This window comes from Mixophyes fleayi, chromosome 2 (assembly GCF_038048845.1).
Source record: "Mixophyes fleayi isolate aMixFle1 chromosome 2, aMixFle1.hap1, whole genome shotgun sequence".
In the NCBI taxonomy this organism is placed as follows: domain Eukaryota; kingdom Metazoa; phylum Chordata; class Amphibia; order Anura; family Limnodynastidae; genus Mixophyes; species Mixophyes fleayi.
This window is the reverse complement of record NC_134403.1, coordinates 53,434,197-53,454,642: the sequence shown is the minus strand read 5'-3', so window position 1 is coordinate 53,454,642 and position 20,446 is coordinate 53,434,197. Positions and strand designations below refer to the sequence as shown.

The 20,446-nt window shown below is 42.0% G+C and overlaps 1 protein-coding gene across 1 annotated transcript in view; it reads right to left on the bottom strand.

Moving 5' to 3' along the window:
• Window positions 1-12,057: 12,057 nt before the first annotated feature.
• KL (klotho) overlaps window positions 12,058-20,446 on the bottom strand; it is a 46,000-nt gene continuing 37,611 nt past the window's right edge. The window contains exons 3-5 of the mRNA XM_075197952.1: window positions 19,140-19,408; window positions 15,067-16,177; window positions 12,058-13,099 (exon numbers count right to left, since the gene is read on the bottom strand). Of these exons, the coding sequence (XP_075054053.1) occupies window positions 12,762-13,099; window positions 15,067-16,177; window positions 19,140-19,408 (1,718 nt within the window). The 3' untranslated portion in view covers window positions 12,058-12,761. The remainder of the gene's footprint in view (window positions 13,100-15,066; window positions 16,178-19,139; window positions 19,409-20,446) is intronic.

Sequence of the window (20,446 nt, the reverse complement as noted above, 5' to 3'; positions counted from 1 at the left end):
CCACATGCTTTACACACACATGACCCCTCTGCCAACATATTTTACACACACATGTCCCTTCTGCCCACATGCTTTACACACACATGACCCCTCTGCCGACATGCTTTACACATACATGTCCCTCTCTGCCCACATGCTTTACACACACATGACCCCTCTGCCCACATGCTTTACACACACATGTCCCTTCTGTCCACATGCTTTACACACACATGACCCCTCTGCCCACATGCTTTACACATACATGTCCCTCTCTGCCCACATGCTTTACACACACATGACCCCTCTGCCCACATGCTTTACACACACATGTCCCTCTCTGCCCACATGCTTTACACACACATGTCCCTTCTGTCCACATGCTTTACACACACATGTCCCTCTCTGCCCACATGCTTTACACACACATGTCCCTCTCTGCCCACATGCTTTACACACACATGTCCCTTCTGTCCACATGCTTTACACACACATGTCCCTCTCTGCCCACATGCTTTACACACACATGCCTCCTCTGCCCACATGCTTTACACACACATGACCCCTCTGCCAACATATTTTACACACACATGTCCCTTCTGCCCACATGCTTTACACACACATGCAGGGCCACCATCAGGGCGGTATGGCCAGTACTGCTGTGAGGGACCCGGACAGACTAGGGGCCCAGACAGACATCTCCATCTGTCCGGGCTCCCTGGACTGTCCAGGCGTCTCAGTCTGACTGACCGTGCTGCCCCTTCTTCTCTGCCATGCTGCAGCTCCGCCTCCCAGGATCTAATAGGCTGGGAGTGCGGCGACATCATCACTGCTCGCCACGCTCCCAGTGTATCAGTGACCGGGAACTGCAGCGGAGGAGAAGGTAAGTTAATTAGGTATTCATTTTATAGGAGAGGGGCAGATATAAGAGGGGACATTAACTGTGCCTGGGGGGGGGAGAAGGGGACCTTAAGTGTGGGGTGGAGAGGGGGGACCTTAACTGTGGAGGGGGGGATATTAACTGTGATTGGGGGGAAAGGGGGACCTTAACTGTGATTGGGGGGGGAGGGAGAAATTGACTTGGGCGTTACACCTGTCAAACCGTAACGCAGGTGTCCTAAGGCGAGCTCAGGGAGGACAGAAACCTCCCGTGGAGCAGAAGGGCAAGAAGACATTGACTGTGATTGGGGGGGCAATAACTGTGATTGGGGAGGTGAAGGAGGACATTAACTGTGGAGAAGGGGAGAGGGGGAAATTAACTGTGGTGGAGGGGGACATTAACTGTGGAGTGAGGGTGTTCACTGTGAATGCGGGGAGGGGAGAGGGGGACATTTACTGTGATTGGGGGGGAGAGGGGAATATTTACTTTGGGGGGGAGGGGAACATTTACTGTGATGAGAGAGTGAGGAGAATGTACTATGATGAGGGATAGGGTGCACATGTATGACGAAGAGGGTGGGGGGCACATGCATAGGGAGGGGGTGCCCTGCCAGATTAATTAGTACTGGGCCCCACAGTTTCTGATGGCAGCCCTGCACAAATGCCCCTCTGCCCACATGCTTTACACATACATGACCCCTCTGCCCACATGCTTTACACACATATGCCCCCTCTGCGTATATGCTTTACACACATGTCCCTTCTGCCCACATGCTTTACACACACATGGCCCCTCTGCCCACATGCTTTACACATACATGTCCCATCTGCCCATATGCTTTACACACACATGTCCCTTCTGCCCACATGCCTTAAACACACATTATCCCTCTGCCCACATGCTGTACACATATATGTCCCTTCTACCCACATGCCTTACACACATATCTCCCCTTCTGCCCACATGCCTTACACAATGACCCCCGTACCCACATGCTTTACAGATACATGCCCCTCTGCCCACATGCTTTACACACACATACCCCCTCTGCCAACATGTTTTACACATACATGTCCCCCTCTGCCCACATGCTTTACAGATACATGCCCCTCTGCCCACATGCTTTACAGATACATGTCCCTCTGCCCACATGCTTTACACACATATGCCCTCTCTTCCCACATGCTTTATACATGCCCTCTATTCCCACATGCTTTACACACATATGCCCTCTCTTCCCACATGCTTTATACATGCCCTCTATTCCCACATGCTTTACACACACATACCCCCTCTGCCCACATGTTTTACACATACATGTCCCCCTCTGCCCACATGCTTTACACACAGTTGCACCCTCAGGCAAGCATCGTTACACATACACATGCCCCTCCCCATCACATTACCCCTTCTTACCTTTGTCTCCTTTAATGACAGTACAGGAACAGGAAAATGTTGAGCACTGCAATCTAGCAACTAACCTACAGAAATGCGGTGCAGGCAGCCTGTGCGGTCCGCGCATAGGCAGCCACATTGCATAGTACTTACTGCAGCCACATAGTCCACTTAGAATTTTATATTCCACGTAGATATTGGACGTATCCTGTAGTGTGCTGTCTAAGTAGAGCAGAGCAGACCTACACCCGTATTCATCACCATACGTATCTTCACATACGCTGCTTGCTGAATACGGAGGTGCGTATAGCCGTTTCATGAGCGTTTAAAAAAAAGAAAACTCGCACATTGGGCCTGATTCATTAAGGAAAGAAAAGCAAAAAAAATTCATAATTTTGAACCTTGGCAAAACCATGTTACAATGCAAGGGGTGCAAATGAGTGTATTATTTTGCACATAAGGAAAATGCTGGCTGGTTGTTCATGTAGGACGCAAATACTTGATAGCTTTATTTTTACACTAACATTAAAAGTTGATCTAGGACATGGCCTACCTCCAACTATAAATCTGCTATCACGTTTTAAATTTACCTCCCCCTCCATTACAACATGGTTTTGACGAGGTTTAAAGTTACTCATTTATTTGCCTTACTTTTCTTAATGAATCAGGCCCCTTAGGTACGTTCTGCGCACCTTAACGAATAAGGCTCAGGGTATCCCTGAGCTACTGCGATTGGAAAAATGTCTGTATAAAAGAATATTTGCTTGTGTGTACATTGTATGTCTGACTAAGGGAATGTGGTCCTGAAACATTATACTTTATAATACTCCTGTACTATCGGCAACATAATAGAAAGGAAGAAGGCAGTTTCCTGAGATGTGCTGTCATTCTCTATATTTGTATGTATAAAGTTGGTGGGTTAAGCGTTGATTCTGCTAGAGTAGCTTAACTTGGTCCTGAAGGCTGGGTGACAGCATCTTGGTGTCTTTATTATCCTGGTACCTCAGGATAAATGACATTAATTAATGCTCTGAGGGAAACTTCATGGGAGTTATGATATATTTTATAACAAAATACGAAACTTGTTTTTTCATGCTTGCCATTAAGCCATTCTTTTTTATTTGCTTTTATTTCTATATTTCAATGTTGCGTCCTTTCGCTGTGTATTAGTGGTCTGCATAGCCTTTTCTTAGGAACATATTGTTACTTTAACACAGAAAATCATGCAGTAATAAATAAAACTTTCCGTACACAATAATCATAACCTTTTATTTGATTTCCAGTATCTGATGTACAGGATGTGATTTGAAATTACATTTGATACATTTAACAATCTCATCGAATCTTATCACAGTCATTGTCTAAGATAAACTGCATGCCGTGTAGTAATGTGTTAAAGTGCAATGGAGATCAGCTGGGTAACATTAAATACAATAATAAATATGTACAACAAAAAAAGTAAATAATTTGCAGATAGTAATATTTATGTAATATATTTAGTATGGCATATAATAATATATACCAGTAATGTTCCTTTGATTTGTAGAGGTGGTATACAATAATGTATACCAATAATATTCATACATTATGCTTAGTGTGGTACACAATAATGTCTACCAGTGATATTCATGTAATAAGTTCAGTATAACCAGATATGTCATGTGGAATACACGGTGATGTTTGACACATGCTGAAATTATATATTGCTTTGTAGTCATTCATAGATCCTGATATAGCCCATGTCTGCGTTGTACAAGAGGACATGGTAAGGTCAGCGTGAGACCCATGCATAGACATTCTAGTGAGATCACTAATGCATACTTGCCAACTCTCCTGGAATGTCCGGGAGACTCCCGAAATCCGGGTTGGTCTCCCGGACTCCCAGGACAGCAGGCAATTCTCCCGCATCTGGCAAATACCTGGCCAAAATAATGCAATTTGCAGTGAATCGTTCCCCACATTAAAATATCATTTTCAACGCGGAGGGTGGGGACAAAATGACGCGATTGACCGCCCCCCACCCCCTCCCATCCTCTAGTCATGCCCCTTGACCAGGATCTCCCGGACTTCAGTGCCTAAAAGTAGGCAAGAATGCACTAATGTGCTTGATACAGGAGATAATGGGTGTGATTCATTAGGAAAATTAAGAAAAAAATTGAGTAAGTTTTCTTACTTAAGTGTTCTGGACAAAACCATGTTACAATTCAAGGGGTACAAATGTGTTTATTATTTTGCACATAAGTAAAATACTGGCTGTTTTTTCATGTAGCACACAATGCTTGATAGCTTATTTGTACACTGAAATTGAATGTTGATCTATGACATGCCCTACTCCAAATATAAATCTGCCATCACATTTTAAATTTACCTACCCCTCCAATGCAACATGGTTTTGCCTTACTTGCTTACTGCTTTAACTTTCCTTAATGAATCAGGCCCAATGCCCACTGCAACACTGCACACGCATCTGATTACTGTATGCTCACAGTATTAAATGTATGTGTTAGATATAGAAATCAGCCATAGGCTCCTATAGCAGCCACTGATACACCAGTCTGACAAAGAAGGATGGTATTTACCTTGCACACTTTGGTTGATCTCTGAAAGTTATAATATTGCTCAGAGTATATGGAATATTATTACTCACAGAGGTGAAAAAATACCGTTGCACCATTTCCACAAAACTGCAATGTAACTTTAATGTATTAAGGCATCATGGTCTATGTAAGGTCGATGGACTCCTTATTTTTTTTCAAAAGCCTGAGAGTACAAGCTAGTGATTACTACTATTCTGTAATTAAGGAGGATTAATACAAGACTACCTGGAAGAACCTTGCTATAGTAAATGTAGGCTACATAACTAGAATCTCAAAGCGAACCTGTCATCTAAACAACTCACGCTTAGCAATAATCTGTAAATTTACAGACAGTTCTTAAAAAACAAGTGAAATAAGGTTGTCCATGTTTGCGGCCTACAGTTCAGACAGGGATTGTGGTGAAAGCACTTCACCAGACCACTTGGTTTACAGCATGGGTGATCTGTTATGTGATTACTGATTTATCGCACCCCCCACACTCACCATCCATAACAATGATTTCCCCCCTCCTTCTGGGGATCTCTTCTACAGCTACCTGGTAATCCTCACTCACTGTCCTATTGCCTTGACGATAGTGAGTGCAACTCAGCATATGTCAATAAAATTGCACCAACATACATCTCCTCACTTGTCTCAAAATATCTCCCAACTCGACACCTCCGTTCTGCACAAGATCTACGTCTCTCTTCCACTCTCATCACATCCTCCCATTCTCGGTTACAGGACTTTTTCCGGGCTGCACCCACTTTGTGGAATTCCCTTCCTCGCACAGTAAGAGTTTCCTCTAGTCTTCAAACCTTCAAGCGTTCACTGAAAACCCACCTCTTCAGACAAGGTTATGATATTCCTCAACCACCATCTTAATTTCCCTAGATTACCCTATTACCATCCTCTACACAGCTAACACAAGACAACAACCCTCTGACCAACATTGCAACACACACAGCACACTCAATACTTTTACCTTTGCAGTCTAGCTGGTCCATTGTGCAATAGAATGTAGCACATGCCCTTGTGTTTCAAACTCCCATTGTCCTATAGATTGTAAGCTTGCGAGCAGGGTTCTCTTACCTCTCTGTCTGTATGTATTACCCAGTATTGTCTTATTAATGCTTGTTCCCAATTGTAAAGCGCTACGGAATTTGCTGGCGCTATATAAATAAATGTTGATGATGATGATGATGATTCCTGCATGCTATGGGGAGATTATGGTACCAGACTAGTGATGCTCATGGTGACACTTCAATGAAAACAGGTCCTCATTTTGAGCGGACTGTCCTACAACCTGCCAAACCAGACTGCGCCACATTAACAGGTGCCGTGAGCACCTACCGCTGCTGGTTAATACCTATTGTAGAGGAGTAATTAAAATATTTAGAATAAGTGCTTTATAATCAAGTTCTGTAAACAGAGCTGGTGGTCTTTGGGTCTTGTATTATACTTTTAATAGGACAATGTTAACCCAGTATGACTTCTCACGTGTTCTGCCCAGGGAGAGGGACCTGGAGTATATTTATTGTAATAGGGAGATACATTTTGTTTTACACTTTATTTGCTATTTTTAATGTTAGGAAGTAGGATATGTCCAGGGTGGGACTGGCCCACCATGGCAGCTGGGAAGGTTTGGTGATCAGCTCCTTACTGACGAGAGGCAAGATCTCCAACCGGGACCCCTACTCCCTGCCTTCGGTGCACAATAGCTGGGTTTGCTGAGCTCCTCCAATAAGGACTCACTGAGACTGAGTGTGTGTGCTGAGCCCCAATTGGAGGAGCTCAGCATACGTAGTTACTGGGGGCCTGGGTGGTGAAAGGACCTCCTCAGTTGCACTGTGATTTGAAACGGAAGAAGATAAAGGAAGGCTGTATGTGACAGAGGAGGATAGAGGAGGAGGAGGAGGGTGAAGGAGGAGGAAGGAAGGAGGTGGAGGATTGAAGGAGGAGAAAGGGGGACATTGGAGGAGGATAAAGAAGGAGGAGGAGGATGGAGGCAGAAGAAGAAAGAGGAGAGTACCTGGGGTTTGGTTCCGTTGCATTGATTGTGGAGCTCACTGACCAATCCATTGTAGTGGAGAAAAGAGGAAGGTTATTACATGCAATTGAAGCAGAGCAATAAGGCAGCTAGATTTAGGTACCTTGGGCAGGTGAGTAGCTCTGTGAATATGTAAACCACTCTCAGTTGTGTATTCTGTGTCTCACTCACATGGTGGAGGGGATGAAGGAAACCAGTTTAAAGTGCAGTCTGAGCATAGGCTGCATGGCAAAGGCTTTGTATGTGACTGTGCACTGGTCTCTGCATTATATGGTGGATGTGTAAAACTGTCTAAGTTTAAATCAAAAGCAGAGTCTGGAGAACTATGAGAACATGTCTTTACTGTGTGGTATATACTGAGAACTGAAGATAGCTGCCAGGTATTTCCTGTCAGCCAGCACTTCCTGAATGCCAAGTGGATGGTAGTGATATCACCCCGACCGGGTGGGGTCGTGGTGGTAGCTCACACACCCCTAAGAGTTGACGCCTGTTGCACTCATACAAAGCATCATCAGATTGCAGCACGTAACTGTTGGGCCTGTTGGAGGATCCTTGCAGAGTCCCGACTCTGTCAAACCCATCTGGAGTCTGGATGCAGACGGTCTGCCACAGGGAAAACGTTCTCAGTTGATGAGAGGTTTTGTCGTGATTGGCTTTGACCCGTAACCTGAACTTCTCCAGAGTACTCTGCACTTTGGTCTCAATGGTTGATGTAAGCTTGGCTTTGGTGGTAGGAATGATAGTGCGAGTGTATATGGACAGATGGCATTGAGAAGGTGTAGGGAGCTTATGCCTTGGGGTATTTCTCAAATTAAGGAGTGCCATAAATACATCTGAACCATCTCTGTAGCATTTGTCTAACAGGTACTTTTCAGAACGACTGTCCTTTCTGCTAGTCCATTAGATTGTGGATAGTGTGGACTGCTAGTGACATATGAGATGTCCCATTCATTGGTGAAGGACTGGAACTCAGCACTCATGAATTGCATGGCGTTGTCAGTGAACAGCTTGCGTGGTATGCCATGGGTAGAGAAGTGTCTTTTTAATTTGTTAATGACTGTGGCACTCAGGACCCCAAGGTGTTTAAACACTTAACCCAACATTGCCGTTTCATATTTCTATTGACAGACGTTGCAATGATGTCAGCCTGCACTGCCGAACACTTGTTCAATTGGAATCAGCTGCTGTCAGCATGGTGCTTTCATCAGAGATGTCCAGTGTCGGGTTGAAGGTAAGTCTCTTTATTTTCAAGTCGTTTTTTCAGAATTTTGTTTTTTCTTTGTAGGGGTTCTCCATGTCGGAATACTTGTCATAGGTAAATCGTACCCAGCCCCTTCCATGTGCCAGGAGAAGAGGACATCAAATTCCGTAACATCCATGTCATCATCAGCATCAGGGACACCTGAGTCTGGGAGGTGAGCACGTGATAAAGCATCAGCTATGTGGAGTCCTTTCCGCGCTTGTACACCACATCGAGATGGTACTTTTGGAGCTTGAGCATGAATCGTTGGATATGTTCTGAAGCAATGTGCATAGGTTTGTGGAGAATAGTGATCAGTGGTTGATGATCTGTTTCAACCACCACTGGACCTCCATGGATGAATTCATGGAACTTTTGACAAGCAAAGACAAGGTCAAGCAGTTCCTTTTCAATCTGAGCATATCAAGACTCAAGATAAGTGTCTGTAAGGGCTCTGGATGCAAAACTGATGGGTTTATTGTGCTGCAAACAGACAGCACCAAGACCACAAGACTATGCTGGGAAGCATCAGCAGAGATGACTATAGGAACATGTATATCAAAGAACTGGATCACTGGGCTAGAAGTGATCATAGCCTTGATGAGAGCAATAGCATCAGCATGACAGTCCAACCAACACCATTCAACATCATTGTGTAAAATCTGGCGGAGCGGAACTGTGATGTCACTGTTGTGAGACAGAAATTTTGAAAGGTAATTTGTCATACCTAAAAATTGCTGTAAACTCAGCTTGTCTGCGGGGTTGGGCATTTGCTGGATGGCCTGTGTCTTGGCTGGATCCGGCTTGACACCCTCTGAGGTTAGAAGGTGGGCAACATATGGGATCTCAGTAACTCTGAAACGACACTTATCAGGGTTTAAACGCATGTTGATTTCACAAATCCTATGGAGGACTTTGCGGAGAGGCATGTCATGTTCCTCCATAGTGCGGAACAACATGAGGATGTTATCAATGATGATTTCACATGGGCATCCCTCACAGTATGGAACACTTCACTGCCAGTACAGATGCCATAGGGCATACGGAGGAATGTATGTCTGCCCAGAGGTGTCATATATGTAGTAAGGATGACTCCTTGTCCAATGTGATCTGCCAGAACCCTCACTTGGCATCCAAAGTGGTGAATATCTTTGGATTTGGCATGTCGGCAATGACTTGCTCCATGGTTCTGAGGGGGTGATGCAGTCTCATCAGAGCACAGGGTCTATCCAGTTGCATATTGAACCATCCTTTTTAACTGCAGCAACCATGGCCAACACCCACTGGGTGGCTTCTACCACTGACACCTAATGCTGTCATACAAATTTTTTCCGCTATCATCTTATCTTTCATGGCCAAAGGCACCTTTCTGGGAGCACACACTGTAGGAGGAACAATCTCATCAAGACGCATGTGATATGTGACGGAGTTTTCCAATGGTCTCGCAATCGAACAGATCAGCAAAGTCTTAATTCTGGAATATCCTGTTGCTGCACGTGCACGTCAACATTATTAACCCCAGTTTTATACTATCCGGCAGACCTTGCAAAGGTTTGACATTACTATCCACAATATGAAACTGCAGTGGGACACCTGTGGACTAAAACGTGGCCATACCCACAGTCTTGATTATCTGGCCACCGTAAGCAATTAGTTTCACTGTGTGAGAACAGTCAATAGGTTGTCTTGGGGTTTGTGCGCTGGAGGAGTTCACGTGACATGACACTGCATTTGGCACCAGTGTCCATTTTAATTTTGATGGCGTTATTTGTCTCCTTATCAACTATGGTAGAAAATATTTCACCCTTTTCAGTCGTGAGCTCAACACTCTCACAGTGAAGACCGGTGTCAGGATTGTTTTCTGGTGGCGTATCTACCATATGGACTCTGTGCAGCGCCCTGCTATAACGTGCACTGTAGTGTTGTCTGTCATCAGTCTTGGGCTTGGACTTGCGCCAGCGAGCAAATTGATTTTGTTTTGATTTAAAGGTATAATACCTGCTTTGTCTTACTTGAAGTGCATCCGTTATTTTTTTTTTGAGGGTGCAACGTGCATGACATAAATTACTCCTCAGTAATTTGATTGATACCATTTTTATATGCAGTCTCCTGTTTATATTGTTTGATACCAATATTTATGGATTAATAGCAATAGTTATTAACAGTCTGTGCTGCAGATAAATATATATACTGTCAAGGCTGACAACCATAAGGAGGCTGAAGATAAATATAAATATAAACAATTTATAAATATTTATATTTCATAATCCCCCTCCCTGCATCCAGACACCCCAACTGACACACTTTCCCTCCCTGTTTCCAGACACACCAATTGCCACAATCCCCATCCCTGCTGCCAAACAAACCGGGTCTGATTCATTAAGGAAAGTTAAGCATAAAAATTGAGTACGTTTTCTTACTCAAGTTTTCTGGACAAAACCATGTTACAATGCAAGGGGTGCACATGAGTGTATTATTCTGCACATAAGGAAAATACCGGCTGTTTTCTCATGTAACACACAAATACTTGATAACATATTTGTAGGCTGAAATTTAAAGTTGATCTATGACATGCCCTACCCCAACTATAAATCTGCCTTAAATTTTAAATTTACCTCCCCCTCCAATGCAACATTTTACCTTACTTGCTTACTTTTGCTTAACTTTTCATAATGAATCAGGACCCCCATCTGTCACACTCCCCCTACATGCTGACACACCAGTGCCCACTGCCAGTCACCCCATGCTGCTGCTAACCCCAGCAACACATTTCTCCTCAATTCTGCAAGACATCCCCTGCTGCTGCACCTCACCTGCCACCATTCTCCCCTACCTCCCTCTAGGCTGCTCACCCTGCACCGCTTTCATAGCTGCATTGGAGACATCAGAAGAAATAATAATTAACAAGCAATGAAAGAAAAAATTATACTTTATTACATGAGCTGACCATGCTCCCTCTAGTGGCTGGTCTCGACTCTCTTGTGGCTGGCCACTCCCCCATGGTGGCTGACCACACCCCTCCAGAGGTGCATGTGCGCACATTATTTAATGGGCCCCTACAATTGCATTCCCCCTGTGCCCCCTACATGTGCAAGTCTGACACTGGTATGGTCAAAAGGTCTTACTAGTTTCACACCTTACAAAGTACTTCCTCAGAGGTTTAGCCTCTTTTTGATAATTTCAGTACATTGTTACATGGTGTTGGAACCACTACTATGTGCCTAAATCACCAAACACATTGGATCAAGTCGGCACAAACATTCACTGCAGCACAGAAAGGAGTCTTACAGAGGAAATCTATGTGTACAATAAATCTACTATTACACCTGAGGCAACCCAGAATAAACAGTTATCAAGTTATCCAGTTATTCCGGAAGCTTTTACTCTATTAACACTAATGTTTTTACTGAGACTATACAATAAATTGCCAAAGTAAACTTGTACTTTGGGAGACTCAGCCATCAACTGAAAGATATTTCAACTTCACCACTAGGTTTAAGATTAGTCTCACCCACGTCTGTGAGATGGACTTTAACATAAACATGAAAGGCCAGCAGGGCTGGATTAGAAAGGTGGATAGAAGATACTACAGGTAGCTAAATCAGGACAAACGAGGTACAAAGACAGATGGAAAGTATGAGACCCTTTAACTCTAATTACAACCATTATGATGACTTATTTGAGAACAAGCCAAGATAGGAGTAGCTCTTTCACACAGCCAAAAAATGACAGCTCAAATTAAGAAATATAATCCAACATCAAAAAGCAGAGAAAAAGAGAAATACCTATCTAGGGGATATGTTTACTGTACTGCGGGTTTGAAAAAGCGGAGTTGTTGCCTATAGCAACCAATCAGATTCTAGTTCTCATTTACTTAGTACATTCTACAAAATGACAGTTAGAATCTGATTGGTTGCTATAGGCAACAACTCCTCTTTTTCAAAACTGCAGTTTAGTAAATATACCTGTCTTTCAGCAAAGGCATCTGTAAATATCTTCTGTGTTTGGCCTCTTTAATAAACCAACATAAAAATCAGTTCCTCCTACACTTACCAGTCAACCTTGATATGTGGTACCATTAGATGTAATATTGAATATTAATAGTCATTTCTGGCAAAGGACTACACTACTAATAAACATGTATCCTCAGGCAGCAGACTGATCAGGACAGTACTAGCTTAGCAAAGAAAAACAACTTAATTTGTGTTCATGAACGGTTTAGTTTTGTTATGTCCTGAGTATTGAAGTCTGCATTTATTATATAGGACTTAGAATTACACAAAATTTCTAGGAAAGTTCTAAACAGTATAAAGCATATTAGAAAATAGAGCTCTACAAAGCATACTTTACATCAATTGCATGGTTCTCTTCTATACATTGATTCACAGTATTATACAGTGCAAAAAAAGCACTAATCTTTAGAGATACTTCTATATGACTGTGCAAAATATTTCGGGCTCTCCTAGCCAGCTTTGGCAATCATTAGCCACACTTTCCACAGGAGGTGTTTGTGGTGAAATCAAAGACTGCTGGTGTTGGTGACCACAAAGGCAGAGTTAGCACCTATCCACCATCACCACTCATAGCCCAGGGTCTTCTCCCCATAAACTCTTCCTAATAAGATTTCTGGGGCTTTTTTAACTACTTATATCTCCTTTTGCCTTTTTTTGAATAATATGTGATCATAAAGACAGAGATAATAAAACTAAAACATATGAAGGCCACGAAAGCAAGCAGATATTTTCTAGTCTGAAAAAAGTGGCAATCTGAGCACTCAAAAATCTCCTCTGGACAGAGGGTGGGAGGCGCTTCTACACCCGGAAATCCATTATTGTCTATGATTTTTTTGTACACCTTCTTTGAAATTTTAGACTCGTACTTATTGGCGACGTATTTGAACAAGCCGAACTGGGGATCCATCTTGTCAGTGAAAGAATAAGCAAAGTATCCACGGAGATCCACTCCATCTATCAAGGTTGCTGAAAGAGATGTACATAAAACATTGTTACCCAACTTCATATATTGAAATACACTTAGGAAGATTGCAGTACTGTTTTGAAGTTGCACAAATATCCAACTTATCCTTAAATGCATTTATACCATATGGGTCTACTTCATTTCAATTTAGAGCCATATTTGAAATAGTTATCCCTCCATGTATGAGGTGTATGTTCCATAATTATCCCCTGGCAGAGCTTAGGTGAAATATCATAGTTGGGGTTCAATTTATTTATAAGGTGGACATTCTACCGAGGCAGCCGTCCGATACTAAGCTGCTTTGGTGATACTGGCCAGGAGCAGAAAGGGTTAACGCACCACCTCGCCGGGCCAGTCTGGGGGGAATATGCACATGCGTAACCTGGCTAGTCCTTTTTACTGGCCATAAAATACAAAAGTCACCTATGTCAGCAAAGTGGCTAACATTTCTGTACTGGGAGGCGACCCGGTACACTATAGTGGCTGCATGGACCTTCTAAAGGACGGCACATTACCCTTAAACTCACTGATAAGTAAAACAAAACATTTACAAAAAAGAAAGAGGCACCTATCTGTAATAACATATCAGCAAACATTTTAATGTAGGATAAACAAGGGTTACAAGATATCACAAATGAATTGACTACCATCATCATCATCATTTATATAGCGCCACTGATTCAGCAGCGCTGTACAGAGAACTCACTCACATCAGTCCCTGACCTTAGAGAGAGACTAAGGTCAATTTTATAACAGCCAATGAACATACCTTCAAAGCAGGAATGATGTGGGGGCTGCAGGTAAAGTCCTGGAGGGCTGTATACAGCCTGTTGCCTATCACTGAATTACTGCCTTACAACACTGGGTTTGATTCCGATGCATGAGCTGCGTGGAGTTGGTATGTTTTACACATGTTTATGTAGGTTTTATTCCAACAGTTTAATTGGCTTCTAAATTTTTCTCAGATGTTTTAGGGAAATTAGACTATAAGCTGCTCTGGGGCAGGTACTGATGAGTAAAGTTATTTTCATCATGATGTGCAATCTACATATCCCAAGATAAAACCCTCATCGTCCATCAATCATTAATCCTTCGTCCATAAACCCCCTCTCATCATTCTCCAATCTCCCCCTCACTCACGCAGGTGGCCATTCAGTTCACACATCAGTATCCCTCTGAGTACTTACATACAGAGCCCTGCACCTGCTGCTGAATGGTCAGACAGGAACTGATAAGTTCCCCTCTGAATAAGTTTAAATTCTGGGGAGTCAATTAGATGTCGGTGTCAGTGGTCAGACGACAGAGCTCATTACAGAGTTCTCTGCTCTGCCGCTTGGTTTTTCCAGTGGGCTTCCGGTTTCATGCATGAGCCATCCAACAGCAGCAAAGGAGGATCCAGAGAGATAAGTAACCATATTGATCTGTATAGTACTCACCCTGGCAGCTTATTGATAAAATAATGTTAAATTGCAGCTCTAAATATTTTTTTCATTTCATACATAATTCTGTAAACATGACGGGAACTGCTCCAATGTCCACTGAGACAGGATCACGCGGGATGTGCTTCTGCTTTAGTGTGTTTACAAACGGTTGCAGATTACATCCACACGTTTTATTAGGCAATCCTAATTTTTCATGGTTTTACATATTCCCAGTGACTTATACTTGTGGCTTCCGCAACAGAAAAAACATAGCCTAACTGCACATGTAAACTGTTCTTAATCTAAAATATATATTTTTAGAAAAGTCGTTCCACCTACTCTTTTTACTATACAAAATACAGGGAAGATGGATGGTACCCATACATACTTCTTGTATAGCAATTCAATAGCAAGAAGCTTTAGGGTAACTTACTCTCAGTACCTGTAACATGAAAAGTTAAGGATGTAGGTAGTGATTAACGTGTGTGTTAGAAAATTATAATTTATCCAAACAACTAAAAAAAAAATGTTTTAAACTTTTTTTTTACCTTTTAATGCTTCGTTAATGTAGTGCTGCATGTAATAGACCCTTAAATTATCTTCCAGTTTTCCATCGTCGATTCCATTTCCTAGTACGTAAATTGGGATATTGCCATACTTGGATTTTATCCAGTTTAAGATCTTTCGCAGTCCCCAGGGAACCACAGCATACTTGTGCGGAGAGTGTAAGAAAGTACTATCTGTGATAAATTGGACTTCAAGGACATAATCATATCTCACGGTGTCCTCCACCTCCCAGTGCACAAGTTCAGTAGTGTAATGGGTCAGAGCAAAAAAGTCAAACGTCCCTTGGATCATGCGCTTTTCACTTTCCGTAAAATATGGCAAATGAAAGTCAAACATATGAGGACTGTTCCTCTGGCCTAGCCATTCACGCATCACTTTGGGATAGTCCCCGCTCAGAAATATTGGCTCTGCTAGTCGACCAATCTCAAATTCTAAAAACCTCTCGCTGGTGTTGTTATCATTCCTAGAAAAGGGAGAAGCTGGTTCCACCCAATCAGCATGAAGAGCCAAAGAGATTTTTCCTTTTTGTGATTTTCGGAATTCTCTGTCATACAGGTGCCAAGCTGATGCGTGGGCCTTCAGAAGGTTGTGGACTGCGCCTGAGGTGAGATTCCTCACTGGGGGCTCGTGCATAGTTATCCAGATGCCCACATATTTTCCAAGCTCCTTAAAACAGAGCCTGGCATACTCAATGAAAGCGTGGACAGTTTGAATGTCCTTCCATCCACCCATTGTAAAGAGCTTCAAAGGTATTCCCTGGTTCTCAGCCATTGGTTGCCATAGAGCAACCACTGGTGTAATATTGACTCGGATGAGTTCATTGAGGAAACACTGGTAATAGTGTAAAATGTTGTGGTTTATCTGAGAAGTGTTGCCATGAGGAAGGATAGAAGTCCATTTCAGTGAGAAATAAAAATGGGAGATGTTTGTTTTGCGTAGCATAGATACTTGAAGCCTAATAGAAGCATAGTCAGCACAATGGATTTTTCTTTTTCGTGCTTTGAGGCCCTCCACTTTAGTAAGGCCCTTAGTCTTATTCATGTCCCATATATAGACACTTGGGTCATTGAACTGGGACGGTGTTGTGTCAATCTGCAAGGGAAAAAAATACTATAAATAGCTATACAACAGCACAGAAGAAAGTTCTATTAACAGATTAAACTGGTTTTAGACTTTTAGATGGCTAAAAAGTCCTAAAGAACTTACGAAAGTGTAATGTATTCAGCAAATGTTGCAGGTGGGTTTATACCAGCCCCAAAACATGCAATGTTCAAAGAGTATTTTGTTTTGCATAGATGTGCCTAATTGTCCCCTTTATAAGAACCCCTGTGAATTTAGGCGGTTTTACCTAAACTGCATACAGTTTGAGACTTTTCAAACCGCCATCAGTTTGAGTTTTCACCATCCAAACTGCTGCATAGTAAATTGTGAAAAATGTCAGGTTAGTAAATTTCTCCCATGCCTAATTTTATGGTAGTAAAGGTCCATCTGGTATTGAGCATGGTACAAATGCCTGTACAGAGCCCATCCTATCACAGACTTCTGCTAAAATTTGTTCATTATTTTACTGTATAAAATACAAAAGTATAAAAACAATAGAAGCAAAGAATACATAAAATATGCAATAAGTTTGTATACAATGTCATGGATATCAAATCATTGACGTTGATAGGTTTCCTTTCCAACTCCATTACATAAGTATATATCATTGTGAGAATCATGGAAAAAAACATATGTTTATATATATATATATATATATATATATATATATATATATATATATATATATATAAATATATTAAAGTAATAAAATACAAAACAAAAGGAAATTAAAGTTAAACAACAATAAAGAATCAAAGCCATTTAGTTTAATAATGTCTCTTTTATTTGTCTAGAAGACACTGAGTAAAAATCTAGTTGGTTGCTAAGAGTTTAGTGCACCGAGGGGAGGGGGGGGGCAAAGCAAGGTGACCACAGCTGGCAGAAAGCTACCGAGTGGAGAATAAAGTTATGCTATGTGTTATGTTTTTGCTGCTCTGTGTTTTGTTTTGCTGCTCTTTTGTCTCAGAAATCCATTCCAGAGTTTGCTGAATATCAGAGTTGTTGTGTGTCTGTTGCTGAGCACCTTACTCACTCTGCTTCCTGAGCTGCTGACCAGGATTCCCCATTGCAGCTGATTATCAGCTCTTGCTAGACTCATCACTGCTCATTATCCAGCAGCTGAGCAGTCAATACTCTCTGCTCACATGATTTATTCTCAGCACCTGATTGACCAGGACCTACATAAATACACTCATTACCATTATTGTCTTGCTGGTGTTAGGTTTACCTAGGCTAATTTCTGTATCTATAGTCTGTATAGATTGGCATATCTTCTGCTGCTGGATTCACTGAGTTTGACCTTGGCTTTGTTTACTGGACATTGCTGTTGGATCTCTGTATGCCTCTTGGCCTGTTTATTGACTTTGTGTACCTCTCCTGTCCTCTGACCTGGCTTGCCAATTCACCATTCTCTTTTGTGTCCTGTTTGTCTTGTTTTGTCTGCGATTTGTACCATAGCTGTGAGTTTCCCTTACTCTACCTCACTCACAACTGCTAAACAACTACATACTACTGGCATCAAGTCCAGGGGGCATCCAAGTACCAGTTAACAGTTTGGTTCCAGGAAAGGTGGCTGCTAATGGTAAAACACATCCAGCATATATAGGGGTTATCGGTTGCTGACTGTGGGATTCATAAGACTATACATTATTCAGTTTGTGTGAGCAGGTACCACTCGGTTGATTCCAACAGCTTCATAACATTAATTTGTACATCTTAATCTAGAGAGTCAAGATACGTATTATCCCTATTTTTTGTGGAATTTTACCACTCCTTTATCTATGTCTGGGAGGGTGGCCCTCCTATCCAGGCAAAGTATGTCTAGCGAGTTGACTTGGAATGTGCCTAGGAGAATTGGGGCCGGGGATGCCCACAACACAGAGTATGACAACTCATTTTTCCAATGGTCAAAGTTGGCAAATTCCAGATCTCTGGTGTTATGGATTTTGAAGATGGTGTTAATAAACTTTACAACTTCGTTCCAAAATTGATTGATGTTCTTTCCATTCCAGAAGTTGTGTAATGAATATACTTGCTACATCTTACACTTTGGGCACTTCCCCATCTCCCCCTCCACCGTATACCGGTGCCTAGACTGGGATATGTAGGTTCTGTTAATTGTTTTAAGATGAACCTCCTGGAGCAGGGCTGAAGTTAGAAGGTTCAGCCCAGCTCCAGGAGGGCTGAAAGAAACCCAGGTAGCTGTGATATGACAGCAGCGGATGTGGTAAGTGCGGCTAAGATCCCGATGTGTGACGACCATGCTGATTATCAGATGTTTCATTAAAAATTCAATGAGAGCAAGGCGGAAACTGTGGTGTAAGGTTCCGGTTAAAAGACGTTCCGTATGCCAAATGAAACTTAGGTGAATACGAGGTGCACGAACAGTGCAATGTGCTATTATGAAGCTCCGGGGGGAACAGCATTCAACAGAGTCCTCATTGAGTACTTGGAGCAAGAAGGTGGGCTCAATCGTCTGGGCAAGTAGTTCTTTGTCATGCCGTGAGCCAGTATAGTTTACAGATGAGTATAGGAGGATTAAATCCAATCTGAAGTGAGAAGGTACCAGAGCTCTCAAAGAAAACTTCCGGCCATCTCAGCAGCTAAGCCACCCAACCCAATCTGTTCAGTTTAACTAAATTTATGTCTTAACTAAACCATGGGAATGATGAGACACTGGTTGTGTATTATTTACTATGTCTCACTGTTATTCATTTGAAAGCTTAGATTGCATTAGAAATATACCTCCAAATGCATTTTCACAAATACAATGGTCCTGGAAGGTGTAATAGGGATTCTATTGAAAGTATAATCTGAAATCTTGTTTTCCATAAAATAATATGCATGAATGTGATTCCCCCAGATTCAGTTATGATGCCCCACTTTAATATTACATAGTACACCTATCAAAAAAATTAAAGGACATATAAATTTATTTAAGAAGCTGTATTACCTCTATTGTGCATGCAGTAATCCCCCAAGCAAAATTGCAGGGAAATGTTCCTTGGACTGGTTGATTCTCCAATAATGGTGGGAAACCATTTTTCTTAATGAGTTGCTGATAAAACAAGGCTGAGGATTTAGGCATCAGCTTTTTGTTGTAACTTGTAAAATCAACATAAAACAGCCCACGTCTGATCTTGTACTCTCTGTGCCACTCAAACCCATCCATAAGAGACCAGGCGGTGTATCCAATAACGTTTACTCCATCCGTTCTAATTGCTGAAAATGATTCAGATCAAGAAAGATTACATTGAAAACAATATTAATTTTAGAAAAACACTTGCATTCCTTGTTTTGCTTCCAATAGAAAGCTGCATCTTTCTTGAAAAGACAACAATATATTATTATCCAACACCTTTCATAGTTAATTTGTACACTACTGTCTCTAAACGGCATATTTTGAAACATCAGATACCAGTAACTATATTGTATAAAATTAAAGGACATAGCAAACTTATAGGGGCATATTCAATTGTTTGAATTTCCCGCAGCGTTAAAAATATTACTGTCATTACGGTAATACTAAGCCGGATTTCAGCTCGCAGCTCCCTGAGCCGCGAACTGAAATCCAGCGTGAAAGGTACCGTAATAACGGTATTTACGCTCACCGCGTAAAATCGCCGCGTTACTTTTACATGTAACGCCAACGATTGACTATGCCCCAAAGAATAGTATTATTTAATGTCTTTGGTCTGCCTTTGCTCTGCCTGGCCTGCTAAGAGGTTTAAGACTTATTCCTCTGTATATGTTGGTTATTTATACTTGCCAAGTGCTTCCAGTTCCACTGTGCAGTCGTGCGCTGTCACACATGCACATCTGGACCCAAGACAGATGTGCATGCGAAAATTTTATTGTGAATTGCAGTAATAGATTTCTTATCACTGCTGAGTCATAAACAGGCCACTGAATACGGTTAGAGACATTTGGCTTAATAAAAAAAACAATAACAAATATTTTTTATCACAAATATTTCTACTTATACCGGATCTAATTTTTTTGAATATTCACAAATATGCTCTTACTTACAGTCCTTACCTAGACAGCAACTGTTTAGAGACCATTACTCTATCTGAGCGCATGTGTTATTACAATGCCACAGGAAGAGTGTGATTTCTGTCCTCTACCATTTAGTCCGGGCTGCCTGTAGAACCTATGTTGGGACAGGAGCTTGAATGGGAAAGGGACCCGGGGCCTCCGACATATGGAGCAGAATTAGCGATAGGGTCTCTAGGGCTTCTATCACCACTTTGATTAAAG